Source organism: Chiloscyllium plagiosum, chromosome 4 (assembly GCF_004010195.1).
Source record: "Chiloscyllium plagiosum isolate BGI_BamShark_2017 chromosome 4, ASM401019v2, whole genome shotgun sequence".
Lineage (NCBI taxonomy): Eukaryota > Metazoa > Chordata > Chondrichthyes > Orectolobiformes > Hemiscylliidae > Chiloscyllium > Chiloscyllium plagiosum.
The window spans coordinates 89,363,168-89,382,929 of NC_057713.1; the positions used below are offsets into that span (position 1 = coordinate 89,363,168).

At 40.2% G+C, this 19,762-nt stretch overlaps 1 protein-coding gene across 1 annotated transcript in view; it reads left to right on the forward strand.

Annotated features, from left to right (window-relative positions):
* The window catches only part of LOC122549191 (collagen alpha-1(XXI) chain-like), a 173,905-nt gene that overhangs the window by 61,042 nt on the left and 93,101 nt on the right, over positions 1-19,762 (forward strand). The window contains exons 8-10 of the mRNA XM_043688582.1: positions 6,295-6,306; positions 6,425-6,508; positions 9,601-9,654. Of these exons, the coding sequence (XP_043544517.1) occupies positions 6,295-6,306; positions 6,425-6,508; positions 9,601-9,654 (150 nt within the window). The remainder of the gene's footprint in view (positions 1-6,294; positions 6,307-6,424; positions 6,509-9,600; positions 9,655-19,762) is intronic.

Genomic DNA, 19,762 nt, shown 5'->3' on the forward strand with positions numbered 1-19,762 from the left:
TGGAGTGCAGGTTCATAGCTCCTCAAAAGTGGAGTTGCAGGTAAATAGGATAGTGAAGAAGGTGTTTGGTATGCTTTCCTTTGTTGAGTACAGGAGTTGGGAGGTCATGCAATTCTATCAGAAAGATGTTGTGAAACTTGAAAGGATTCAGAAAAGATTTTTAAGAATGTTGCCAGGGTTGGAGGATTTGAGCTATAGGGAGAGGTTGAATAGGCTAGGACTGTTTCCCTGGAACGTCGGAGGCTGAGGGGTGACATTATAGAGGTTTATAAAATCATGAGGGGCATGGATAGGATAAATAGACAAAGTGGGTGAGTCCAGAACTAGAGGGCATAGGTTTAGGGTGAGAGGGGAAAGATATAAAAGTGACCTACGGGGCAACGTTTTCACTCAGAGGGTGGTGTGTGTGTATGGAATGAGCTGCCAAAGGAAGTGGTGGAGGCTGGTACAATTGCAACATTTAAAAGGCACCTGGATGGGTATATGAATAGGAAGGGCTTGGAGGGATATGGGCCAGGTGCTGACAGGTGGGACTAGATTGGGTTGGAATATCTGGTTGGCATAGAGGGGTTGGACCGAAGGGTCTGTTTCCGTGCTGTACATCTCTATGACTCACTGCTCCAGGCTAACTTAGTACCTATGTTTTTAATTTTAAATTTTAATCAAGAGTCAGATCTGAAAAAAACATATAACCAAAAAGAACTCACTATTGTAGATTCACAAAAAAACCCAGCAAGTTTACACTTAAAAACCATGCACTTATCTGCTCCTCTGCTGTGAGCTCTCCCACACAGGTTCCTCCAAGGTCGCCTGTGATTTTTGCTGTCTGTTAATTTTTCTTATGTGCGCTCCAATGTCCAGAGATACTTGAACTCAAACAGCAAAGGCAGTAGCTGTGCATTTTCACTGCTAGGTCAAACACTAGTTTAGATTTCTTTAACTCTCGCTCTCTCTCTCTCTCACTGACCATGTGGTCCTTGCCTTTATTTCTGTTCCTCCTTTTTAAAATGCTATTGTTTTGATCTTTTGTCCCCAAAGTTCCATAAACAGTAATTACTCTCTTGGAATTTGAGGAAATGAACTCCAATACCTAAAATACCTCAAAAAAGGAACATCTCTTATAGCCACAACTTTTTCCCATCCTCCATCTTGGATTACCCAGAAACCAAAAGAGAAAATGCTGGAAAATCTCAGCAGGTCTAGCAGCATCTGTAAGGAGAGAAAAGAGCTGATGTCTCGAGTCTAACTGACCCTTTGTCAAAGCTAAAAAGAGGAAGAAATAGGGAGGTATTTATAATAGGCTGAGCGAAGGTGAGTTATGGCTCCAGAAGCAAAGGTAGCAATAAAGAGGTGATAATGACAGTACATAGAGAGATTATAGGGAGATTAGGAGCTGTGGATGACCAAGGCTGAAGCCAGTGCTATGTGACAAAATATGTGGGGGATGGGGGGGATGGGTGAAGCAGAGGCAAAATGGAAAACAGGGGAGAAGGGTAGCAAAGTGGGAAGAGGAGAGGAAAAAGGTGAGAGATTGGGGAGCGAGAGAAAGAGAGACAATCAAGAAATAAGAGGTACAGAACAGTGAAAAAAAAAGATAAATTAAATAAATTAAATAAAATTACGGAGCAGAATGAAAACAGAGGGGTCGAGATGGGATAATCATCTGAAGTTGTTGAGTTCAATGTTGAGACCGGCAGGCTGTAACGTGCCTAGTCGGAAGATGAGATGCTGTTCCTCCAGTTTGCGTTGAGCTTCATTGGAACATTGCAGCAGGCCAAGGACAGACATGTGGGCATGGGAGCAGGATTGTGTGTTGAAGTGACAAGCCACGGGAAGGTCCAGGAACTGATTGCATGCAGACTGAAGGTGCTCAGCAAAGTGATCACCCAGTCTGCGTTTTGTCTCTCCGATATAGAGGACACCACATTGGGAGTAACGAATGCAATAGACCAAATTGAAAGAGGTACAAGTGAAACGCTGCTTAATCTGAAATGAGTGTTTGGGGCTTAGGATGGTGAGCATGGAAGAGATAAAGGGGCAGGTGTTGCACCTTCTGCGATTGCATGGGAAGGTGCCGTGTGTGATGGGAGAGGTGTTAGGTGTGACCTCCCTATTTCTCCCTTGTTTTAGCTTTGACAAAGGGTCAGTTAGACTCGAAACGTCAGCTCTTTTCTCTCCTTACAGATGCTGCCAGACCTGCTGAAATTTTCCAGCATTTTCTCTTTTGGTTTCAGATTCCAGCATCCGCGGTAATTTGCTTTTATATTGGATTACCCAGAATTCTTTTCATAATAAATATTTCATATTTCAGTTTCTACCTTTAATTCCATGTATATATTCCAATCCTTATTTTGCTCTTGTGAAATTATTAACAATTGAAAGATTATCAATCCATCTTGATTTCTCTTTGCTGCTGACAATAATTCTTCATTTGCCATTAGCTATTTGGCCTGCTTAATGATATCATTTATCCCTGTTGCCTGAGATCCTCTATTGTCGGATCCACGGTCAAATTAACATCAAGAAAGGTGACAGAGATCAGAAGATCTTTGTGGAATTTCATTGAGATCAGTGGTAAGCAATGTTTGCTTAATTGGAATTAGAATCCCTGAAGTGTGGAAACAGGCCAATTGGGCCCAACAACCACATCCACCTTCCGAAGAGTAACCCACCCAGACCCATTCCCCTAGCCTATTATCCTAATATTTATCCTTGACCTACACATCACTGAACACAATGGGCAATTTAGCATGGCCAGTTCACCAAACCTACACATCTTTGGATTGTGGGAGGAAACCCATGCAGACATGGGGAGAATATGCAAACTCTGCACAGACAGTCACCCAAGGTTGGAATCGAACCCTCGTCTCTGGTGCTGTGAGGCACCAGTGCTAACCATTGAGTCACCATGCTGCTCTCTGTGCCATAAAACAATGTAACTTTGTTGCAACTGCAAAATCCAAACTATTGGAATTAATCACTTCTAATAACAGACTGTTTGGAATCAAATTCTAGAAATAATTTGGTGCCAGTCTCACAGTTGGTACTCAGACATACTGGCTCAGGTGTTCTCTTGATGGGCATACTTTGCAGTAGACTAGTTTCATCCTGATCGATGAATGATCTGATATCAATTTACAATCAGGTTTTAAGAAAATACTTAATCAAAGCAGAATTGTCTGTTCTGTTTATTTCATCATTGTTGGTCAGTCATTGCAGCTGCAATTTCAGTGTAATTTTTCAGTGTGGACTTGTTGGGTTGAATGGCCTATTTCCACACTGCAGATAGTCTAATCTAATCTTGACCAAAATATATTTGCACCTTCATCAGTAAAGCTCTCCGATAATGTGGAAGCCATATCTTCCAGTGAGTGGGTTACTAACTGGAATTTAATATTAAAGTCTCATAATCTTAATGCTGTTGTGTACACATTGCAATTATATTGCCATTTCTTCATCACCATTGGAACAAAATTATCATTACATCACACTGACTGCAGCAGTGTGATCTAGTAGCTGATTCTCAAGAGCAATTAAGAATGGATAATAATTTTGGCCTTGTTATTGCCGTTCACATCCCATGAACAAATTAAAATATCTATTTGAAGATTTAAGGGAAAAACACCTATTTCCATTACCTTACCAATAATTCTCCACATTTAACCAGAAGAGGAGTACTTTAAGCACAATGAACTACTCTTAGCAAGATCAAAGTTATACAAGGCTGTGTATGACATTTTGAAACAACGATCAGACTTCACCTTAATCTTTTGATTTTCAATTTCAGTTAAAGATTATTGCACTTTGCTGATCTCAAATTTTAAATTGCTAATTTTCATAGCCAGTCAAAACAATATGAATAAAGCTGTGAGAATATCAGATCTATCTCACAACATTATTTCAGAACCATGGAGAGAAAATAAATGAGGAATGATAAAATCTTCACCTGGCCCAAGCATTCAAAATAAACAGTAGAAAGTGCTAGCTAATTATTTGTAGATTTGAAATATATTTGGTATCGCTCAACTTCCTTTATAATTTCTATAGTATTTAGGTGCTATACATTAGCACAAAAATTCAGAACACATCATCCTATGAATCAGAAAACCATGCATTGGATCATTGTGTCGTTGTGCGGCAGCCTTGCATCCTGTACGATAATACCTTACAACATGATCAACCCTGTTTTATGCATTGGTGTGGCTCAGACTTCCCATTCAGGCATGATAGACACTGCAAAGAAAGACCAAGGCTGAGAATGTGCACAATTTGCTGGCCTTTATTTTCTCTGAGCCCTCTTCAGTCAGTTGAGGTATTTGTTTCTCCTCATTTCTTTCAATGTTCTTCTAAACAGTTAGTCACCAGAGCTCCCTGTCGTTCATGAACATCTCTTAGTCATCAGAATGAAAATCCATCATCAGACCTCACTTCCAAGTTTAATTATAGTGGACTAGTGGAAGTATAGACATGCAGGGTACTGTGACCCCCTGGCCAGTTCACCATACAGAAGGGCCATCATCCATCTGATGAACATGTCAAGTCAGAATAGGTGGCATTGGCTTGACAATGATTGTACGCTGATGGAATTAACACACTTCAGGACCTTTGAGCTGGTGACCGAGTCCTACTAAGAGATACTACAGATATGGCTGAGACAGTGAAGGAACAAACTATTCAGCCTTTTCTTTTGCCAAGCTTATGTTCACTATTGTAGAGGAGTGAGCTGAGGACTTGAAGTTTGGTAAACGTGCAATTTGGTCTTCTCAATCAGATTGCTTTTATTCCTTGAACTTGACATAACAGCAAATGAATAGCTTTGCCAAGCTCCTCCACTGTGGATTTGATATACAGCTCTTCCATGCTTGACCCAGAATCAAATCTTGTCTCCTAATAGGAAAATCTGATACTTGACCACTACAATGCATGGCAGAATTCTTGTCTCCAAAGGGAAGCATGAGGAGAATCCTGGCAATTCCAGCAAAGAGGTCTCTGCTGGAGTGACAAAATGATAACCAGGAAATGGAAAATATCCTGAAAACTGCCTTAATGCTTGCATTAAATGTAGTATAAAGGGTTAATTCTGACTGTATGATATGCTAATGAGACAGCACACAGGAAGTGATGTAGTTTCACCTTATTTTGTTGTTTCTTGCAGACTCAACAAGATGCTTCTTAAATTAATTGTTTTACTTACTTTAGTGGATTCTTAAATATTCTTTAGCAGAATGAGATCAAGAGTATTATACTAAAGGTTTCGGTTGTCATCCTTGCTGGAGCACAATTGAATTGAAGGGTTGCTACTCACTTAAATCATAGAATCCTCACAGTGTAGAAGCAGGCCATTTAGCCGATTGAGTCCACACTGACCCTCTGAAGATCATCCTATCCAGACCCACCTATCCCTGTAACCCTGCATTACCCATAGATAATCCATCTAGCCAGCACATTCCTGGACAACATATGCAAATGGTGCATATCATTTTGGAGAGAGCCATTGTAACATTTTATGATTCGCTGTGTTCAAGTCTCACTTGTTTTCAATCATTTTTCTGACATTCTCAACTCTTCCCCAGCAGTAAAGTTCACCTCTTCTGAATTCCATTTCTGTGATTCTTTCTCTGTTCCTTATGACTTGGTGAAAATTTACCTGTCTCAGCACAAACATTACATTGGATCAATTGAAAATCCTCGGACTTAAAAGCTGAGTGCTCCAAATTTACTGATAAGTTCATACATTGTGAACTTTAAAATCATTTCAATTTTCTTTTTGTCAGTAACATTTTTTGAGGTGCTTTGTTTTTGTTTTCAAACCTGCATGACATTCTTTATAAGATCAGCTAGACTGTGCTAGATAATGTCTGTTGTGAAATTAAATTGGAAAATATTGTTCTGTTTGTGGTATTTTTCCCAAATCAGAAAAGTTTATTTGAAGATGCTGTAAATCAGAACTACTAATAATGGATTTCTAGTAAATTTCTAGCTGCATTGAAAGAAAAGGAGAAGAAGCATTAAACGGCCATAATAGATTCATTAATTAACAAAAATGTGTTTATACAGTGCAATGATTTCCTAGAAATTAATGAGCTGGCAACTAGAGTTTAATATTTTAAGATGTAAACAAAAGTACTTCTTTATGTGATGCAATGGTTTCCCAGAATGCCTTACAGCAAATGGAGAACTACCAAAGTGTAATAACTATTTTATACATATATTTATGTGTGTATATTGTATATACATATATAAAAAATGCTTTATCATATTTAACTAATTTCTTTCATATTTTCTCTTACTTAGGATGACGAGAGGGTGAGTAATATTTTTGTGTGCAGAAGGAGAACCAAGTCCTAGCAATTTTTCAATTCAAATTTTATCGCTTGACCAAAATGTGACCTGTTCTAAAACTCTTTTATTTAATTTTGACAAGTGCCCTCCTGACAGAATGGAGCCCAAGACAGTCTGTGCGTGTCCACCAGGCCCACCAGGATTACGTGGCATTCCTGGACGAAAAGTAAGTTCACAATTGAGTATCTATATCTGATAAGGGTAACAATTCACAACATTCCACATATTGTTGATTTCAAAACTGGTTAAATTTGTGGTTTTAGCAATCTATTCTACAACGGACGGCTTGAAATTATTGCAACCTACTCAATAATTAACACATGTACAGGGTAACATTAGCAGTATTAGCTCTGGAGTTTATACAAAACATAGATACTTGATGTATTTGAAAAATTGCACTTTCATCCTTTTTTCCAGAGCCATGTAAAGATTACTGTAGGAATCAGTGACTCGCTAGCTCATATTTTCCTTAGCACTTATTCTGGGCTTCATTTGTATTTTCAACTCAATAAAACAAATTTTGAGCGTTTGAGTCCTCATCAACGATAGTGTAGCACTATAATGTAACCTTGCTTTTATTTTGACTTCCTGACTAGTATATTTTAAACTAAAGTTCCAAAAGTTTGACTCATTTAATCTGTCCTAATACTGACCCATTTCCCTGGGTTTTTTGTTGGTGTAGGATTCCTGGCAGAATTCATGCTGCTGAGAGTAAGCAGGACCATGTGAAGAGAAATATTCCAACAGCAGTGCACTAGGCATATTGCTGGAATATGAATGAGGCAACAAGGGACTTTTAAGAGGCCAGAGGTAGCACTAAGACTGAGTAATTCCCTTTACCCCAAAGAAAGCTACACTTAATCCATTGGGCTTGGATAGTGTTGTGGGTAAATCACCACCAGTAGTTACCTTTAATTTGTGACTTACAAACAACCAGATACTGACACAATACTGATTTAAGCTCTATTGCATGTACCAAACAAAATAAGACCCCTCAAGGAAGCAAGTTAAGTCTCACAACCCAACTTGACTATTACCCGATTATTGGGGAATTTGGCCAGGATTTCAACCAATGGTAGTCTGCCCAGGGTTCAATCCTTGTCACTGTTTGATCATTGTCAGTGTTATTCTTCAAATTTATGTTAAAGGAAAATTCTAGTGTTTGATTTTTATACAAATTTTTGTCCTTTAGGTCTATGAGGTAATATATTGATGATTTCTTAAAGTCTTTAAGAAATCATCAATATATTACCTCATAGACCTAAAGTCTTTTCATTCAAATTAGTACAAATCTGCCGCATGCCTTCTTATCAGAAGTAGCTTCTTTGTCCCTTGTTACATTGAGGTTAACTGTCTCCACCCTCCGCTCTGACCTATCACCTTCACCCCCACCCTCCGCTCCGGCCTATCATCTTCACCCCCACCTTCATCCACTTATTGTATTCCCAGCTACATTCCTCCAGCCCCACATCCCACCACCATCACACCCCCACACCCCCATTTATCTCTCAGCCCCCTTGAGCCACAAGCTCATCCATAATGAAGGGCTTATGGTAGAAACATTGATCCTCCTGCTCCTCGGATGCTGCCTGACTGGCTATACTTTTCCAACACCACACTCTGTTCAGAGACACAGCTTTCTTGTAGTTAACTCCTTAATGTTTTCCTCAGGCTAATCAGTTGTCCTTGTGGTAATAAAGTTTTGAGTTTATCAAGCAGATGTCAAAGCAGTTTTGTCTATCTAATGTCAACTCTCTTCTCTCCAAGATATGGCTAATTCCTTTCCATTCCTGTTTAGGTTTAATAGTTTTTAATAGTCTTTAGTAGTTTATTCCAGATAAAGTTTATTGTCTTTAGTAGTCTTTAGTAGTTTATTCCAGATAAAGTTTATTGTTGTTTCTTTTGAGTATAACAGCTTATCTTTTGCTGATTCATTCAATCTATGAACAGTTAGAAAAGTTCTGAGGTCTATAATATCACAGTAGTTAAGTGCAGAGTCTGAATTAGAATCAGGGTCTGAATTCCTTCGCCAACAGACTTGAGTACCTTTACTGCTACTATCTTAACATGGTGCTATCTTTTACATTCAGGGCAGTTGGAAGGAAGTTGCCATCAAACTACATTTAGAGTGTGAGTTTTTGATTATTCTTTCTGGAAACTTGAGGTTAACAAGGAGTTAAATATGTTATGATCTCTAGCTGATGGTGGAAGTTGATAAGCCAACTCCCAGAGAGAGACTTGACTTGATAGATAATGTTTAATTCTGAGGTTGATTTAGTCACTGAACATAATCAGGCAAGTCTGCAGATGTTCCTTAACGACAGAACAAAAGTTTGAAACACGAAAGTGAAGTAAAATAAAGATATGTATAAATGATAGTTTAGAAAGTTGTTAACATAAATCAGAAAAAACTTTCAACTTGTTTCCCAGCATTGTCCATCAAAGATATTCAAATCCTAGAGTAATATCACTCTTTTCTCAACCTTTTAATTTCTTACTAAACTGACTCAAATTCTCATTCTGGGACTGAGATAACTTATAGAACATAGAACATAGAACATAGAACATAGAAGAATACAGCGCAGTACAGGCCCTTGGGCCCTCGATGTTGCGCCGATCCAAGCCCACCTAAACTCAAATTCTCATTCTGGGACTGAGATAACTCTACCAGTTTTTGCCAGTTCTTCTGCCATAAATCTCTCTCAGTTCTGACAACTTGAAAATTTCTACACAACCTCTCACAGCTCAGCAACTTCACAAACTAAAACCCTTCTGTTACAATGGAAACACTCTTCTGAACTGAAGTCAAAAGCTAAACCAATGGTCCCTGCTCTGTTTCCTCAATCTGTCAAAAAATCAGCTGCATAAACATTTCATCAGTTAACACCACATCTTTCCTGATAGACACATGTCTAAATGACATGCTTTATTGGGAATTATTATTTAGGTCACTGTTCCAAATGAATTTCTGACCTTTTTTTCAAAAAAGTTTCACGAAACTGATGCCAAATCCATCTGCCACTTTTTTTCAAAAGCAAACACCAAAAAAGGTACCTTATACTTTATACCTTTAAAACAAATGTATGGGAAAACTACTTCAATTCCTCATCGATGATTTTGATGGAAATGTAGTGGAAATGAAATGGCCTCAACTTTAATCCCTTGTCCCACAATTCTGTCTATGTTAAGAAGCAAGACCTATCAGGTTTATAGCACAATGTATTGGAGTCCAATAATTATTATTTTTCTTTTAACCAGGGATCTAAGGGAGAATCTGGTAAACCAGGAAAATCAGGAATGAATGGTCTACCTGTGAGTATTATTCCATTTTCTACATATTTCTACATTGCTATAAGAAGTGATCATACTCATATGGCTGATTTTAAGCCTCAATTTTAGGCTTGTGAGCAGTGGGTGAAGGGGCATGTAAAACCCAGTAGATGGCCATCAAGCTACCTACATGATCCCTTCCAACCTGACTGAAATTTTGAAGGGAATGGTGAAGACTGGACCTGGGGCCCACTGTCATCCTAAGTGGCTAGTTAATGTCCACTTAAGGTCCTCATCTCACACTCACCCATCCCCCAACCCCCATTACTATTCTACCCAGGGTAGGGGGAGGGAGGCCCATATCATGAAGGAGGCCTGGCAACTTTAGGGTTGATTGTCTGTGAGGGTTGATTGTCTGGAAAAAGGGCAAACACCTCCTACATCAGTCTCCTGGGACCATCAGAGGGCTATGTACCCACTCTCTAACCTTCTCCCTGGTCTCTTAAACCCGACCCCAATCTCAATACTCAATGCAGAGTAAAATGTTTCATGAAATACATCAATTTTGCTGAAAAAAAAGATCTACAAATATTTACATCTTGTAGTCATCAGGACTGTAAATATGTCAAACATTTAGAAGGAGTAAGGATTTATACTGGATAAGAAAGACTGCACACTGGCTATCAAGCTGACTGATTAGTTAAACTGTTGCCATAGGAAATACACCAGGGAACTATCTTATCCATGACCTTGTTTAATTCAATAAAGTGCAAAACCTGGATTGTATTTTCAGCAGAGGAAAAGCTCCTGATTACAAATATATGTAGCTTCTAGCAAGGATAAATAATCCACATTGCGAACCAAATGATAATGTGAAATTGGTTATTAGTGTAATTGGTAGCATACTCTGGATTGATCATAGAGGCACAGAAAAAGACCCTTCAGCACATCAAGTCTGCCCAGGCAGAAACAACTATTTGACTATTCTAATCCCAATTTCCAGCGCTTGGCCTCACAAGTGTACACTTAAATATTTCTTAATTGTTATGAGGGTTTCGCAGATGCAGCATGGGTTCATGGAAGGCAGGTCATGCTTAAATAACCTAGTGGAAGTCTATGAAGACATTACGAGCACAGTGGACAACAGGGACCCAGTGGATGTGGTGTATCTAGATTTTCAAAAGGTATTCAACAAGGTGCTATATAATAGGCTGCTGCATAAGATAAAGGTGCATGGCGCTATGGGTAATGTATTAGAGTGGATAGAATGGAAGATAACAGGTAGCAAAGAATGGAGATAAATTAAGGCTTTTCTGATTGGCAATCAGTGAGTAGTGGTGTGCCTCAGGGATAAGTGTTGGGACAATTACTCACAATTTACATAGATGATTTGGAGTTGGGGATCATGTGTAGTGTGTCAAAGTTTGCAAATGACACTAAGATGAGTGGTAGAGCAAAGTGTACGGAGGACTGTGAAACTTTGCAGAGGGGCATAGATAGTTCAAGTGAATGGGCAAGGTCTGGCAGATGGAGTACAATGTTAATAAATGTCAAGTCATCCATTTCGGTAGGAATAACAATAAAAAGGATTATTATTTGAATGGTAAAAAGTTGCAGTATGCTGCTGTGCAGAGGGACCTGGGTGTCCTTGTGCATGAATCACAGAAGGTTGGTCTGTAGGTGCAACAAGTAATTAAGAAGGCAAATGGAATTTTGTCCTTCATTGCCAAAGGGATTGAATTTAAAAGCAGCGAGGTTATGTTGCAGCTGTATAGGGTGCTGGTGAAGTCACATCTGGAGTACTGTGTGCAGTTTTGGAATCCTTACTTGAAAAAGGATGTTCTGGCACTAGAGGGGGTGCAGAGGAGGTTCACTAGGTTGTTTCCGGAGTTGAGGGGGTTGTATTATAAGGAGAGACTTTGTAGACTGGGATTATATTCATTGGAATTTAGAAGTATGACGGGCATCTTATAGAAACATATAAAATTATGAAGAGAATAGATAAGATAGAAGTAGAGGGGATGTTTCCACTAGCGGGTGAAACTAGGAGAAGAGGGCATAGCCTCAAAATTAGGGGGAGCAGATTTAGGACTGAATTGAGGAGGACATCTCGATCATGTCCCTCTCAGTTTCCTCTGTTCCAAGGAAAGCAACCCCAGGCTGTCCAATCTCTCTTCATAACGAAAACTCTCCAGCCCAGTCAACTTCCTGATAAGTTTCCACTGCAAGCTCTTTAATGCTGCCGCATTCTACTTTAATATAGATGCCAGAACTGCACACATTATTCTAGCTATGGCTTAATTATTTTATATACCTTCCAGCATAACCTCCCTGCTCTAAACTCCATGCCTCGGCTAATAAAGGCAAATATTCCACAAGCCTTGTTAATCAGTTTATCTACTTGTCTTGCTAGCCTAAGGGATCAGTGGACATGCATACCAAGATCCCTTGGATCCTTGATGCTTCCCAGGCTCCTACCATTTGATCATGTATTCCCTTGCCTGTATGTACTACCTAAGTGCATCACCTCACACTTATTAGATTAGATTACTTACAGTATGGAAACAGGTCCTTCGGCCAAACAAGTCCACACCGACCCGCCGAAGCGTAGCCCACCCAGACCTATTCTCCTACATTTACCCCTTCACCTAACACTATGGGCAATTTAGCATGGCCCATTCACCTAACCTGCACACTTTTGGATTGTGGGAGGAAACCGGAGCACCCAGAGGAAACCCATGCAGACACGGGGAGAACGTGCAAACTCCACACAGAGAGTCACCTGAGGCGGGAATTGAACCCAAGTCTCTGGCGCTGTGAGGCAGCAGTGCTAACCACTGTGCCACCGTGCCGTCCACACTTATCTGGTTCAAATTCCACTTACCGCTGATCAGCCCATTTGACTAGCCCATCGAAATTCTCCCATAATCTAAAGCTATCCTCCTCACTATTTATTACATTGCCATTTTTTAAAATCATTTGTGAACTGACTGATCAATTCTCCCACTTTCACGTCTAAATGACTTATATATACCACAAACAGCAAAGGCCCCAACAAGGGTCCCTGCAGAACCCCACTGGTCATAGGTTTTCAGTCATAAAAAAACCCTCAACCGTCACCTTTTTAATTCCTGCCACTCAGCCAATTCTGGATCTAATTAGCCAAATTTCCTTGGATCCCAAAGGCTCTTAATGTTGCTATCAGTCTCACAGACAGCATCTTATCAAAAGCCTTGAAGTTCAAGTAAACTACATTGAATACATTGCTCTCATCAACACGCTTGGTCACTTCTTCGAAAGAAGCAGTTAAGTTGGTCTCCCATTAACAAAACTGTACTGACTGTTCTTGATCAATCTCTGCCTCTCCAAATGCAGATTAATTCTGTCTTTCAGAATTACTTCCACTAGTTACCTCACCATTGGGGTTAGACGGAAACAAAAACAGAAATTGCTGGAGAAACTCAATAGTCTGGCAGCATCTGTGGAGACAAAGCAAAGTTAACATTTCAAATCCTTCTTCAGAATTCCTGTTCTTCTATCCTTCAGGGTCACTGAAGTTGAAATGTTAACTTTATTTTCTCTCCAGAGATGTTGCCAGACCTGCTGAGATTCTCCAACAATTTCTGGTTTTGTATCAGATTTCCAGCATCTTTGCTCTCTGAGGTTAGACTGACTGGCATGCAGTTTCCCGGTTTATTCCTTGCTCCCTTCTTGAATGACAGTACTACATTGCCTGTCCTCCGGACTCCGGCACCTCGCTTGTGGCCAGAGAACACTTGAAAATGTCTGCCAGGGTGCAAAAATGAAATTATACCAAGTTAAACATTATTTTCTGAATTTTGCAGGTACGGATTGGTTGAGTATGTTGTGCCTGCTATGAACAGCCAAAAAACATACTGTTTGATATGATCTGTCAGTGTTTAGAACATATGGGCTAAGTATCTGAGATTGTGCCAGATCTGAAATCCATACACCCCATAACTGATTTATATGATTGGCAGAATGGCTCTGTAGCTTGATGGCAACATCCTGTCAATGGAAAATTCCACTTGTTCCTGTTTAGTAATTAATTATAAAAATCTGTGAATTTCAAATGTGTAAAGATGGCAGGAGAAGTTTGTGATGCTACATATTGATAAATGGGTTCAATGTGGAAATACCATTAATTAAGGGCTGAGAGAATGGATGGGAAGGATTGTCTTTCACTAGCATACGATATTAGCTGTTCATTTGAGCATGGGCATTTTAGTCACTTTGGTTCTAATTTGAGTGCCAGTCAGATTTTGTTTAAATGTGTGGTGGGGGGTGGGAGGGGACTAAAAATTGTGCACTCAAACTGAAATTACTGATGCTTATAGACCGTGCAATTCCCAAAATGGATATGAACTTAGTATATCACCAAGCAATTATGTAGTTGTCCTAGTCCGCTCCTACTTTGGTAATGAGCAGGAATGTGAGGGAAGTGCTATACATTTTTGGCTGCGTATCATCACGGTGAAGATAAAAATGTGAGACAGTGTAAGAGACGATAAGAAAAGAAAGGTAACCTCTTATTACTGGCACAACTGAATGGGTTTATTAATGCTGTTGTTCTAGCAATCACACAAAAGTGCAACATACTTGTAATTTACTGCCATAGTTTATCATCTCACCTGCATACATTAATAAAATGATCTCCTAGTCATCTCTAGCAGTTGTGAACTCATTTCTGTGCATATATAGCATATTTCCACATTGGGGTCAGAAGTTCACCTGTTGGAATGAAACAAAAATATCAGTAATTCAAAACAGCAACAAAACATGTTGAACAAAATTCATTTTAAAAATCACAATTGTGCTGATGATATACAGTCTAGGCAGAATGAAGACAGGAACTGCTGTGCACTGACAAAATAAAAGGGCAATTGAATTGATGAAAATCTAAGTGTACAGCTGCACAATTCACACAACCAAAGTACCCATGAAAAATAGGGTGACATGAATTTCAAATTCAGTTAACAGTAAGCACTGATAATTTTAATATAGTACTTTTTAAAATATAGAATCCCTACAGTGCGGAAACAGGCCCTTCGGCCCAACAAGTCCACACCGATCCTCCAAAGAGTAACCCACCTAGACTCATTCCCCTACCCTATTACCCTATATTTACCCCGGACCAATGCACCCAATCTACAAATCCATGAACACCATGGACAATTTAGCATGGCCAATTCACCTAGCCCCTGCACATCTTTGGACTATGGAAACTCCACACAGGCAGTCACCCAAGGTGGGAATCGAACCCAGGACCCTGCTGCTCCGACAGGGTTCAATTCCCACCTTGGGCGATTGTCTGTGTGGAGTTTGCACATTCTCCCCGTGTCTGTGTAGGTTTCCTCCAGGTGCTCCAGTTTCCTCCCACAATCCAAAGATGTGCAGGTTAGTAGAATTGGCTATGCTAAATTGCCCAAAGTGTTAGGTGCATTAGTCAGGGTAAATATAAGGTGCAGGAATGGGTCTGGGTGGGTTACTCTTTGGAGAGTCAGTGTGGACTTGTTGGGTTAAATGGCCTGTTTCCATACTATAGGCAGTCTAATCTAATCTAATCTACTTTTGTCTTCTAAAGTCCTGTATCATTTAAAATGTTGTTTAATAAGGTAGTGACATAAGGTTTAATGAAACTGTTTTGAAATGCTGTGCCTGTTGTCTTTGCCCTGTATACATTATTTTTAAAAAAACTTTCCTTTTCTTTCTGTGCACAAGGCAAAGTAGTAATTTTCACCCAATTGCTTGCATTCAATTGAAATACATCCCACTGTAATGGTTTTGTGGTCACAATGACTCATCTCCTTACATTGTGAAACATTATCTGCCAGTGTGCCCACCAAGTGCATTTTGATGTTGATGAATGGCATTACTGATTACTTGGTGTGTATCCACAGCACAGTAAGCTAGAAAAGGAATTATGCCCTTGCATCTAAATTAAGCAGTACTGAAAGAAAAGTCTTGTATTTCACAATGAATGGCTATATTGTGATTTATTTTTCCTTCTTAGTTGGTCATGCAGGAGTGCTGAAAGAGTCCCGTCCTCTGAAAATAATTAAGTTTATGACACAAGAATGCAAACAAATTAATTCTTTGATTGAGCAACATTAATTATGAGTCAACTGTTGTTTTGCTGAAAACAAGAGAAACCATTCCATTCAAAAAGAACATTGAATAAGCACCAGAATATAGAATGATAAATGATTGGGACTATTTACCTTCAGTTCTTTCCTCTCCTTTCTTACTGTTGGTGACTTACACAGTGGCATAATTCCAGGGCCAACAAGTATTTTCCAATGTCTCGTGTGAGTGCCCATTGTTCATGGCAGTTCAAACATTTAGAACACGTTGATTATTTTGTCTTGAATGCAGCCACAACCTCAACACTGCATGTCCAAGAAAAGTTAATTCATTTGTGGTGCAAATTCACTTTTCATTATATAAAGAGTAAGGCAGTCACAGTTCAATGTCTGATTCTCTGGATGGATACTTTTTTTTAACAAGTGGAGTAAGTTTCAAAGGAAATACAAAGACTTTTACAATGCTTTTCAATACATCTCTCTAATTGCTTCATAGCCAAGCAATCACATTGTATTTGAAGTCATTTAATATATAATATTAATAATATAACATAATACAAGAGACACAAATGCCAATTTGTCCACAGGAGCCTCTTCAAAGCTCAGAGCTGATATTGATCAGAGTCAGGTTTTGTGATGTTGGTTACAAGATAAATGGTCAGCCAGGACTGCAGGACTAACTGCCTAGACGCTTCTTCCAAAAAATATCATTGAATCTTTTATATCTGCAAGAGACAGTGGATGTTTCACATCTCATTCATAAGAAGCACTTCAACAAGGTCAAAGGCCGAATAATTGAGGTCCAGCACTCTAGGTGGCCCACTGTAGGGATGGGCTTTTATGCTCAGATGGGGGGGCCTAGGCCAGGAGCAGCAGTGGTGCCCTTGATTTCTGTTCCTGTCCCTAACAGGACTCCTGCTGTATTGAAATGTCAGCCCAGATCTTTGTGCTCAACCCTGAGTAGCCTTGAATGCGCACAGTTCAGACTCAGAAATAAGAGCGCCACTGACTGAGTCACTGCCAACGTGCTCAACTCTTCAATACTTACTTCCATTAATGAAATATAAAATATAAAACACTAATATGCTCACATAATAAATGCCCAAATGACTATAGAAAGAATGTGCCACAAGTAATGTTCTATGTGAAGTGGTTTCAGCCAACTTCATTTCAAAGTATTCAGCTTTGACATTATGCAGTTCACTGCTTGTGTCATAAAAGTCTTCTTAGATTACGAGAGATTTGATGCATTTCTGATGGAAAAGAGCATTAAAGGCTCTGTATCAAAAGGTTACCACCACCTTCTTAAGGGCAGTTGGGGATAGGCAATAAATACTGGTCCAGTCAGCAAAGCCTTCATTCTCTGAATGGATAATGTAATACAATGCACAAGTTAGTATTAGAAAACTAAAATACACAACAGGTCAGCCATGAAGAAGGAAAGCAGGCATAAGACGTTGGAGCTGAAGTAGGCTGTTCAGCCCATTGAGTCTCCTTTGCCTTTCACTGAGATCATGATTCATCTGATAAGCCTCAACTCCACTTTCCTGCTTTATCCCTCATTCATCTTGATTCCCTTACTGATTAAAAACCTTTCTCAGCCTTGAATATCCTTAACGGCCCAGCCTGTACAGCTCCAGTGATAAAGAATTCCATGGATTCTGTACAGTCTGAGAGAAGAAATTCACCTTCAACTCTGTCTTAAATCGATGACCCTTTATGTTGAGGTTATGCCCTGTTGTCCTAGATTCTCCCACAAGGGGAAGCCACTTCTTTATATCTATCTGACAACAGCCTGGCAGCTGCATTACAATGAAAGTGTATTATTGAAATGGAGACTATATTTTAAATGAGTTGAAGACATGCCATGATGATAATATGAGGCTGGCAGGTGGCTGATCCTAACCTGTATGGATAAAAAAAATTGCAGGCATAGGGAAGCAAGCAGTGAGCTGGAGTCACCAGGTACCTGCTGTGACTTTAGGAATTGTTGCCAGGTACATGAGAGAATAGCAAACTACGTGGAAATGAGGTTTGAATAAATAATGATGCGATGTTAATGCATGCAAATCGGTCTCTCGGCACTCACTAGTGAGAGTCTCATCGTATTGTTCAAAGTTTGGGTGCAAAATTGGACTTTCTTTCTTGATATCAAGAACCAAATTTTTCAAATCTTGTCATAATTTCCCTATTGACGACACAGTGTCCACATCATTCAGGAACTGGGGAAATTCAGCCCTGTGTCCTTGATGCCTGAACTGGCAGTTGGATCATCAGCTATTGATATGGCTCGTGAAACATGGCTGGAAAACGACTGCTGTCTGAACATGTTTAGCTAGTGGAAGTGGGGCATAGGCCAGTAGAAGAGTGCCAACTCCCCAGAAGTTTGAAATAACTATTTAATAAAGCTATTTGCCCCCCTTTATGAAGAGAACTGATGGAACCATTTGCTGAACGCTTCTGAACTAGTTCCCTGCGTCCCTCACTAATCCGATTACTAATTTTGGATGTGAGCATAAGAGGTATAGTTAGTAAGTTTGCAGATGACAACAAAATTGGAGATGTACTGGACAGCGAAGAAGGTTACCTCAGACTACAATGGAATCTTGATCAGATGGGCCAATGTGCTGAGACATGGCAGATGGAGTTTAATTCAGATAATTGCGAGGTGCTGCATTTTGGGAAAGCAAATCTTAGCAGGACTTATATATTTAATGGTAAGGTCCTAGGGAGTGTTGCTAAACAAAGAGACCTTAGAGTGTAGGTTCATAGCTCCTTGAAAGTGGAGTCGCAGGTAGATAGGATAGTGAAGAAGGCGTTTGGTATGCTTTCCTTTATTGGTCAGAGTATTGAGTACAGGAGGTGGGAAGTCATGTTGCGGCTGTGCAGGAGATTGGTTAGGCCACTGTTGGAATATTGCGTGCAGTTCTGGTCTCCTTCCTACCGGAAAGATGTTGTGAAACTTGAAAGGGTTCAGAAAAGATTTACAAGGATGTTGCCAGGGTTGGAGGATCTGAGCTATAGGGAGAGGTTGAATAGGCTGGGGTTGTTTTCCCTGGAGCGTCGGAGGCTGAGGGGTGACCTTATAAAGGTTTACAAAGACATGAGGGGCATGGATAGGATAAATAGACAAAGTCTTTTCCCTGAGGTGGGTGAGTCCAGATCTAGAGGGCATAGGGTTAGGGTGAAAGAGGAAAGATATAAAAGAGACCTAAGGGGCAACGTCTTCACGCAGAGGGTGGTACGTGTATGGAATGAGCTGCCAGAGGAAGTGGGTGGAGGCTGGTACAATTGGAACATTTAAGAGGCATTTGGCTGGGTATATGAATAGGAGGGGTTTGGAGGGATATGGGCCGGGTGCTGGCAGGTGGGACTAGGTTAGGTTGGGATATGTGGTCGGCATGGACGGGTTGGACCGAAGGGTCTGTTTCTATGCTGTACATCTCTATGACTCTATGACTCCATGCTGCTGTATCTAACCTTTTTGGACATGTGAGCATCCTAGATACAGCCCCGAGCAACAAGGGTCTCCCAATTATAGAGTCATAGAGTCATAGAGATGTACAGCATGGAAACAGACCCTTCAGTCCAACCCGCCCATGCCGACCACATATCCCAACCCAATCTAGTCCCACCTGCCAGCACCCGGCCCATATCCCTCCAAGCTCTTCCTATTCATATACCCATCCAAATGCCTCTTAAATGTTGCAATTGTACCAGCCTCCACTAATTTCTCTGGCAGCTCATTCCATACACGTACCACCCTCTGTGTGAAAACGTTGCCCCTTAGGTCTCTTTTATATCTTTCCCCTCTCACCCTAAACCTATGCCCTCTAGTTCTGGACTCCCCAACCCCAGGGAAAAGACTTTACCTATTTATCCTATCCATGCCCTTCATAATTTTGTAAACCTCTCTAAGGTCACCCCTCGGCCTCCGACGCTCCAGGGAAAACAGCCCCAGCCTGTTCCGCCTCTCCCTGTAGCTCAGATCCTCCAACTCTGGCAACATCCTTGTAAATCTTTTCTGAACACTTTCAAGTTTCACA